This window comes from Cyphomyrmex costatus, unplaced genomic scaffold (genome assembly GCF_001594065.2).
Source record: "Cyphomyrmex costatus isolate MS0001 unplaced genomic scaffold, Ccosl1.0 scaffold275, whole genome shotgun sequence".
NCBI lineage: Eukaryota > Metazoa > Arthropoda > Insecta > Hymenoptera > Formicidae > Cyphomyrmex > Cyphomyrmex costatus.
This window is the reverse complement of record NW_017276855.1, coordinates 242,027-252,129: the sequence shown is the minus strand read 5'-3', so window position 1 is coordinate 252,129 and position 10,103 is coordinate 242,027. Positions and strand designations below refer to the sequence as shown.

Genomic DNA, 10,103 nt, shown 5'->3' with positions numbered 1-10,103 from the left:
TTTCACCAATATTCTAGAAAATTATACTGATAACATGTGTTAGTTTCCGAAAATGTTAAAAAGATCTATAGTTTTGATTGTAAAACTTGACAACATTTTACGAGAACGAACAAAGTGTGATGTACGTAAAGCGGAAGATTAAAGATAAAGTAACAAGTCAAAAAACAGATTTTTTGAAAGCCCTTATCTGTAGAATGTTCGTCTCCTTGAAAGAGAAGAGTCGCTAAGACGGAGATACTTGATATATTTCGTGAAAATACGTTACCGGAATATTAACGTATCTCTTCAAATATATGGTAGATACAAAAAAAATGACTGTGCTTTGAATGAGTATAAATAAGAATACAGAGAACATATATATTTCTTATTTTTCATTAGAGTACTATACGTAATTAAATATCGAATTTAAAAAGGAGATTCGCACATAATATATTTCTGATAAAATGACTCCTGCAATCGTATTTAATCAGCATCTATGACTTCTTGTCGTTTTCTTAAATTACTCAGAAATTAAAGAGTACATTTTTTACAACTAACTTCACTTTGTTATCTTAAATTATTTTAGGTATCTTAAGATTCTTAAAAAAAAATGGAGATCTTCTCAATTACGTATATGAAATATATATGTATATTATATACATAAACTTGTTCGTATATTTAATATGTTACTGTATAATCTTAAACGAATCGCTATTTACAAAGAACTATATAACGAGAATCTAGGTCTATAGATCTTTTCGTGATTTTTACATTTGTGTAATGTCTCTACTTATTTCTGACAATAAGAATACATCATAAAAATCATTATCAACACGCGAGGAGGATTAAAAGGATAAAAAGTGAAAAATAGAAAGTGCATAATATCTCTTCTAATTGATTAGAGAAAGTCATTCTCGAATCGCTAAAATGTGCAGATCAGTGCTATCTCCGAGTGCTATAAGTATAATCTTAGCGAGCTATCTATAGTAAAAGCTTGGAATATATCGAGTTATTTTTATTCGACGAGTATGCTATCTTTTTCTTTACGTGCGTCAAATATGCCTTTGGAAAATTTTTCAATGAACGTCCTTAAAAATTAATTTTTTTGATGATTTGTTAAATCTCGCGCAGTCACTATTACAGGAAACTGTTTGTTATTGTCGTTGCTATTCGTCGCGTCTACCTGACCTGAAGTCTTTGGCGTTTTATTCGTTGCGTCTACTTCTTGATTCTTCTCTAGATCGACGTAATATACGTGCCACGCGGTGTAGCAGAGCACCATCATTTCGATTAGCATCAGCGCATTGCATGTCACTGAAATCGAGAAGAGGAGAATTATATGATGCGATCTTATCATTTATATTACATTTAAATTGATGTATTATTAATGAAAGAATGTATTACTATATATATTGTGAAACGTTTTATAAATTTATATTAATTAACTATCTCAAATATTTAAATTGTATATTTAAAAAAGGATGAAGGATTTATAAGGTAATTTGAAAATGTTCTGAGACTTGAAAATTATTTTAGCAGAATTAATAATATAATAATTGTATTATTATTAAATATAAGATATTAATATATAATAAAATATTCTGCAACACTATAATATCCAAAATTGGTCTTTTTTTAGAACCACATGTTGTCTTACGTTAGTTTGAGAAATTTATTCATAATACGTGTAACGAGTGAATTTTTATGGTGCTCACGGATGCTGCGTGACGTCTCTTTTTTCAGTGAAACGAGTTTCTTTGTTACAGTTAGTCGTAGGAGCAATGAAATGTAAAAACGTATTCTAAATTCAGAGTTGAACAATCTTATCATGTTGTTTAAAGAAACTATCGGTCCATGAAATAGTTTTTTTTATCAGTCTCTCGGAACGTGGTATAATAGTAAATAACAGATTATAAGTATCATTGTTTAAAGAAACTATCGGACCATGAAATCGTTTTTTTATCAGTCTCTCGGAACGTGGTATAATAGTAAATAACAGATTATATAAGTACAATTTCAGCAGCTTATTTATATGTTTCGAATAAAGTTTAAAATATATTAATTGTCCGTTTTATTACACATATACAGTCAATATAACCATTAAACGTTATAATTTTAATTAAATATCTATATTATAAGTAAATAAATATGTATGTTTAAAAAAGTTATTTGATTTGTACCTTACAAATTTTTATATAAGTGATCTGTATAGAACAGTTATTTATTACAACACTGTGGAAGTTAATCAAATAAATAAATAAAAAATAAGTAATTCTATATAAATAAATAAATTGGATAACACATTTACAGTATTTACATCTATTTCATCATAGATATATTTAATAGTAATGTTATAGCAAAGTCATTTTTCTGTTGGAGATTTATAATATTTATAATTTGTAGTGTCTTTTTAATCAGTTTTAATCGTTAGGAAAAGCAAAAATACATAAAAATAAACAGATGTAAGCAAAAATAGCAATATTTATATTACCGTTGGCGTAAATTGCCGGAGTGAGAGGTGGATTACTCGGAAATACGCCTGTGGCGGGCAAAGCTTTGATAATACCTGTCTGCAGCTTTGAGAATAATAGTACCAATTGTAACAGTAGTGTCTTATAATGTAACTTGATTTCTGAAACAAAAACAAACGATTAGGAACTTTCATTCTTAATAATGTCATATGAGAACAACAGCAACATGCATTTTTTGAAAAATTAATTCCTACAACACACACAACCACACACAACACACAACACACACACACACACACACGCACACACATTCATGCATATAATTGTTCTGGTAAATTAATTATTATTCGACTTATAAAGTGATAAGTTTCTTTTGATAGAGGCACACACACATTTTGATTAAGATGTGTAGAAAGTTTCTCGATTAAAAAAGAGAAAAACTAATTGAACTCATCATCGCGTAAAAATGAAATTGAATTAGAAGTTACCACACTTAATACCGAGCTTAATACATATAATATAAATAAAATTGAAATTGTTATAAAATAAACGTAGGAATAAAATATGTAAAAGGATTGTTTTTTTTTTCAGTTTATAAACATTTTTTCATTACAAATTTACTATAAATATATTGCAATAAATAAAATGATTACATTGATAAATAAAAAATGTTAACCCACTAATATACAAATTCTCTTACATTTTTAACATTTTAAGTAATTTTTACAATAAAAAGATAAAATGCTGATTAATTGCTAATCATATGTACGAAGAAAAAGCCATAGACATTGAAGAAGACTAGTATAATGTAAGTAAATCTTCCATAAAATGTTTGACAAAAGAACCTTTTAAATAATCACACTCATTATATACCTGGAACTGCTGTATGCAAAGTCTTTGTGGTGACAGTTAAACTATATATCCCTAGAAGTATGCTGACAACCACAACTGGCTGAAGAAACGGAATACATTGCGTGGCAAGCATTGGATCCTCGGCTTCCATATAGAGCAATATGAAATAGAGAAGACTCTGAAAATGTAACTTTTTTTTTAAACTTTCAAAGATTTTCTATATTCTTTATCAATTTCATTCATTTTTTAAATAAAAATATTTTGATATTTCGAATATTTGTTATTTGAAATTCTGCAAAATAGTTTATTCAATTCTAGAATATTTTTTTTAGAAGTTATTTACTTTTTTTAACAAAGTAATTTATATAGAAAAATATTTTGATTTATTGTGTTAGTTTTTGAAATATACATGTGATGGAGATTTTTTATCTAAAGAAAATTCAGTTTTTCTATTAAAAATTCTATTTAAAATCTCATTTAACAAAATTATTAATATTCTAAAAAAGGAGATAGTTAAAAAAGAGATGCTTAAACCAATTATAAGAAAATTAGTTTATTCTATACATATATCAGAAGTTGTGTTAGCTTCAATTATAATGAAAGTAAAAAGTTTCAAAGCAAAGAAAAAATTAAATTAATGTAATCAATTTTGATGAATTATTAATTATTTAAGTATAACTAATTATGGTAAAAAGAAATAAATACAATAAGTATGGCTGTATTTTAATTGTTTTCTGTATTAAAAAAATTAAATTAATCTTATATGATAGACAATAATTGCTTCTTATAAAATTTAATTATATAAATTTTAATTATTATTTTTCGTCAGTTTGCATGGAATTATAATAGTTATTTAGCGTGAGGAGAGAGTGATAAGCGTGAACAGAAGGGGGAGGGAAATTTTTTTTACCTGGGCGATAGGAAGCTGTAGGGCCAAAATTCCTATCCAAGACAAATTAGCGTCGGTCATTTGAAGGTTCGGAAAGGGCAGACAGGGCCAGCAGCAACAGGGCCCGACTCGTAACATCAACGCTGGCGTCTCGCTGATCTTCCGGCGACCGACATCCAGCAGGAGAAGATAGAGCCGATACAGCGAAATCATTAAGAAAATTTGAGTTACAGCCTCCGATAGTAACTGGCCTCTGTCGAAAGTCAAACAAACGTCATTTATCTCGCAAGTTTTGCTGAACGAGCGTAGAGTGAGATTCCAGGGAAATTATTAATATTAATCGACAAAATGAAATTTTTTATGAACAATAAAATTTAGAAACATTAATAAAATCTATTTTTTTAATTTTATAATTAATTATAAATACATTATTTAATAATGTACATATAATATAAATTGATAGAAATGAAAGCGAAAAGAAGGTTCGAATAAAATTTTTTTGCATGTGATAACTTTTTTAAGTGAGAGAGAGAGAGAGAGAGTCACTAAATCAATATTTAATGTATGAAACACAGAAGGTTATTAGAATTTTATTTCAAAAAGTAGTGTCATTGACAATGCAATCATTATTTGCATAGTTATCTGATAATATGAAACAGCGATGCGTCAAATTGATAATGCAAGTTGATTCTAATTATGCTGTGTTCATTTTATTCTTCTTTTTTTATCTTTTTAAAAATGTTATTTGTAAATAGAATAATTTTTCTGTAAAGAGAGAAAAAATTATTTATTCAAATACTTACTAGAATATAAATTATAATAAAAAATTAATATATATAATAATAAATACAAACGTAATATAAATATCATATCTATATTTTCATGTATTTTAAAAAATTCTTTGAATTTTACCTTTTTATTTTTAATTGTATATGTTAAGAAAATATTTTTCTAAGAATTTTGACTTTACTATAGAAAATAATAATCTTATACATTAAAATTTTATAATAAAGTGTTTTATTAGTAATTATTATACATATATATAAATTATTGATAAAAATTATTTTTATTTTGTATACCTATACATATAATTATAGAGTTCTGTTTTAAATTCTAGATTTAAGGTAAATCTAAAGTATGAAGTGAAAATAAAAACGGCATAATGCTTATGTCTTATTTTATACAATATTTAACTAGCAAGTTTCTCTCATTATTTCGATATCGTTAAATAATCGCAATAGGCCTTTACTTTTTACCTTGGTATCGCAATCGCCATGAGGCTGCAAACGCTTGCGATAGGATATATTGAAAGGATTATAATAGCATTTGTTTTATAAAATTCCGATTCTTTTTGAGACAGGATATTACGACAAGCATTGGCAAAGAAGTATATTGTGAGGACCAAAATGATTGAACCGACGCTTAATAGTACAGTACCCAATGCATCTAAATCTGTAAAAAGAAACAATTTAAAAAATTAATAAGTAACAGAAGTTTTTAATAAAACTTTATAAGGACAATTGGTAATTTTGTTCCTTTTTTTCTATTTTAATTTTTAAAATAAACATTGGTTTGTTTATAAATTAATAGTGTATATGAATACATAGTATAATTTAAATAAAAGTATTAATATATTATATTAGAGAATTAATATATTATTGGAGTATTAAAGTATATTAATATATTAATATATGGATTGTAACACTTGCGCGAATCAGATTTATAGATATATACTTAAAAATACTCTTGTTTTCATACATTTTATTGCACAATTTCCACATTCACACAAAAACAGGAGATTCTGTTTCTTCAAACGAATTACTACATCATGTTGCTTAGACCTAGTAAGATTATGCTTTTATCTCTATGATATCGTAACATCTATAAGAATCGCTGAAGAAGACCCGTGTGAGTTCCAAAAAACGTTCGATATTATTTTATATTATTTTATATATTTTTATATATTTTATATTTTTATTAACATTGTATTGACATTGTAAACTATAAATTTATTTTATAAAAAAATCTTATTACCGTTTGATTTAGACCGTTTTTTAAAAATATTTTTTGCATTATAAAAAACCGGCGAAATCTAATTATTAATATATTGTTTTTTTAATTATGCTAAAATTAATTCTTTTCAATTTTGATTTTATTGAAAATAAAAACAACCATCTTGATCATTTAGATCTAGATATAAAATATTTTGAAATTTTAGTAACTTTATATAGAATTACGTGAGATGATACACGCCTTCTCAAGGTCATTATCATTATTTTTGATTTATTTTATCAGTAAATACTGATGATAAAGCTAACAAAGATAAAGTTTAAATTATAGTTATACTAATAAAGTTTTTTATTAGTATTGTGATTTAGAAAGTCAATACGAGAGTAAAGACGCTGTACAAATAACTTACTGTAGCTTAAGAATAGTTAATTGTACTTACAATATTTTAGAGTCAATACATTTTTCATTTTAATTTACATTATCAATTTCAATATCACATATCGTTTTAATGTTATCGCGTAACTATCTGAAAAAAATTGTATAAGATATCAAAAGAAATAGTTATTCAAAGAAGACTTATATCAAGAAACTAAACCTCTAAAAGAAATTAATTAATATATATTGAAAGATATATTGAAAATGCCTAAAAATAATTTGACATCATATCATACAATATTTTATGCAAAAATAAAAGATTATTATTTAAGTGAAAATTTATTTATATTTAATATATAGAAGTCAATAAAAAGTTATATTAGTTATATACTCTAAACAAAGAAAAGTACATATGTATAATATAAAGACATAATGCATAATATTAATTTGCAAATCACGGTGCTCATCAAAAGTAGTATTTAACTTATTCGTTCAATAACCTTTATGACGAGTAGCATAAATTACATAATCTTTTGCGATTTAAACAATTGTGTAATTCACGTAATGTTAAACATTCGCGTAATTCATAAAAGTAGCTACTTAAATTATTTTGTACCTCGAAAAATGTATTAATTTTATTAACATATATAATTTTGACTTTATACCATATTTATATTTCCTGTATATGTATTAAAGTTATTTATCTTGATACAATATTTTTATAATCGAAAAGAGTATAAAAGATTTTTGATTCTTTCTATTTGCTTTTAAATTTAGAAATATTTCCTATATGATAACTCGTGTATAAGCGCTTAAGAATAACAAGTACTCGTCGAGTTACGTCCGAGGATTTTCGAGGATGTTCAACTCGCACGAATAAGGTCTCGTGTATCAGGCAAACTTGAGTCCAACTTTCACCGATGCGTTTTACATCGCTCAACGCAAATATATCCACATTATATGCATTGCGATAAATTCACTTTCATAAAAAAAAAAACGACTACGAATTAATATATTTCTATGTAGATAAACGTAGAATGTATGCACAAAAATATTGCATATTCTTATTATATGAAAATTATTTTACTCAAAATTTCAAAACAAGATAGACATCGACAAATGTATTTCTATTACGCGATTTCTGTTGCACCAACTCAGAATACCTGCTTTAGATATACGTAACTCACTTTCTACTATCATTATATCCACAATGGTATCTTGGAATAAATTCGAACCTTTAACACTATATTACAACGCAAATAAATTCCAATTGATATTTGTAAAATAAGGAAATTGATAACAAAATAAATTGAATAAATAAATCATCAATATATATTATTATTTAATTGTAAAATCTATAATTATCATAAGAACATCTAGGAAAATTCTTCACAATTTAATAATAACCGTAATTCATATTATTTAATCGATTTGTTTTATAATATCTTTGAAATGATAATTTTATTATTTAATAAGCTATTAATCATTTTATTATATAATTACTAGTAATATTCAAATTTATTATAAGTTTACTAAATATTATTAGTAGAAAACATTGAAATTATTGATTTTATGATGGAAAGTTTTTCTTTAGTCTAAAAATATAGATTATTCCACCTAACTTTGTATTTTCCATTTTTCTTTAAAAAAAAAAATTCCAATTCTATTAACATCAAACTTTATCCGTAAAATTTACCACACTGGTACCCGGATATTGTCGAGACTCACTTTCTACGAGTTCTATAGCGGATGGCACATAATTTGAGTCCCAGCTAATATCCGCATGGACGGCGAAGTTCTCTATGGAATTGTTCATGGTTGCAAATGCTCCACTGAATTTGATGAAAGAGAATTGTGGTCTCACAACACTTTGCCGTCCGTTACTCGCGAGTTTGACAAACTCGAGAGACACGCTCGCGTAGTAGTCTCACGAATGAATTTGCGAGAGAGAGAGACGGTCGCGGCTGTATATGAACAGTGGGAGTGAGTCCCCACTTTTACTTGTACTGCCACTGGACTGCGATGTTGTAATGAATTATCACTTACAAAAATGCGTATATACTTGTGCGCGCAAGAGAGAGAGAGAGAGAGAAATAATAAATATAACGGTAAAAAATTTCCTTTCCTTTAACTTTCTCTCTTTCTTGCAATAGTTTTTAATATATATTTTCGCACAAATACTTATTAAATAATAACTTACCAATTCTCTATCACTTTATATGTAAATAGAAAAAGGTGAATATAATATAGAATATATTTTATTACAAATTAATATTTTACAATTCAAATAAAGTGGAGTCATTAATATTACTAATTATTCCAAGAAATCGAAATTAATTATTGAAATTATATGAGATAATAAGAATGTTAGTTCATTGATAAAATTTAACCAAGGAACATTTACGTCTGAATGATTTTATTCGTTTTTCTTTTATTTAAATACTAAATATAAGTATAACGTTTTCGCAAGACTAATAATTAAGAACAAAAAAGAAACTAGATGTAAGAAAGTAGCTGACGATCGAAGCGTATAACAAATAAACAATTGATAATACGAAATAAGAATTTTATGTATTCTAAAATTAATTACGATAATTCGTTAGTGCGTGTTTTTTGTAAAAATTCGACGTACTGAAGATAGTCAGTTAAAGTGGTCAAAAATGTTATATTTATATTTAGTATTTGAATAAAAGAAAAACAAACAAAAATATTTAGTAGGCGTAAATGCTCCGTATTTGATTCTTATTATTTGTAATTAAAGTCTTGTTAAATGTATTGTATTAATAAAATTGTTTTAAAATCATTAGATTTATTTGATTTGTTGAAAAATTATGAGAAATATTGTTGTTCATTTAAATTATGGAATTTTTAAATTTTAAATATTTGTAGAAGAAGAAATTTACATGAAGAAATAAAAACAGAGAAGAAATTATGCAAAAGAATGGAGATTTTATGTTAAACTCGGAGCATATTTCTTGCAATTAACAATGTAGTAATCCTTGTCTCTTTGCGCTGACAATTTTTTTTTACGTACATTATGTTTCTGCATATTGCAACCTTGATCCGTAATCGTACTAATGTAGAATAGAGCTTGATTAAGTAAAATACAATACACACCTTATATATAATTTGATCATTTTAATGCTTTCTTGTCGATTTAAATAATTTTATGATGGCGCACATATATGACTGAGTTATTAAAATGCAATTTTTGAAAATTATTTATATAAGTTTATAGTTAGGATTTTTGTTTTTGTTGCCTTGAATTGTAAAAAAGAAAATGTACTATGCTCTTTGACCGCAGATATATCTTATATACGTGATCGCATTTTTTTTAATTCATTAATTTTTTATAACATATAGTATAAGTATAATATATTAAATGTGTATGTATTAAATTTATGAAAAGAATTTTAGCGCATGATTATTACATATATTAGAATTATTTATGTATTCAAAATACCATAAACAATATTTAATACTTTAAACCGTATAAGTTTATATGATTGATTCACTAATAAAGAAAT

At 25.7% G+C, this 10,103-nt stretch overlaps 1 protein-coding gene across 1 annotated transcript; it reads right to left on the bottom strand.

The window, feature by feature from the left end:
* Nucleotides 1–1,028: 1,028 nt before the first annotated feature.
* Nucleotides 1,029–8,399, bottom strand: LOC108774850 (organic solute transporter alpha-like protein 3). Its single transcript, XM_018541057.1, has 6 exons — nt 8,305–8,399; nt 5,448–5,643; nt 4,213–4,444; nt 3,324–3,480; nt 2,471–2,611; nt 1,029–1,293 (listed from the first exon to the last, which is right to left on the bottom strand). The coding sequence occupies exons 1-6, from the start codon at nt 8,390–8,392 to the stop codon at nt 1,076–1,078; spliced, it is 1,032 nt and encodes a 343-aa protein (XP_018396559.1). The 5' UTR covers nt 8,393–8,399; the 3' UTR covers nt 1,029–1,075.
* Between the last annotated feature and the right edge of the window lie 1,704 nt (nt 8,400–10,103).

Excerpts from the sequence above, each read along its gene's own strand:
- LOC108774850 (XM_018541057.1), bottom strand. The coding sequence starts at position 8,392 with ATGAACAATTCCATAGAGAACTTCGCCGTCCATGCGGATATTAGCTGG. Across the intron at positions 5,644-8,304 it reads CGCTATAGAACTCGTAGAAA|ATTTAGATGCATTGGGTACT; the intron begins GTGAGTCTCGAC and ends TTCTTTTTACAG. Across the intron at positions 4,445-5,447 it reads ATGGCGATTGCGATACCAAG|AGGCCAGTTACTATCGGAGG; the intron begins GTAAAAAGTAAA and ends GACTTTCGACAG.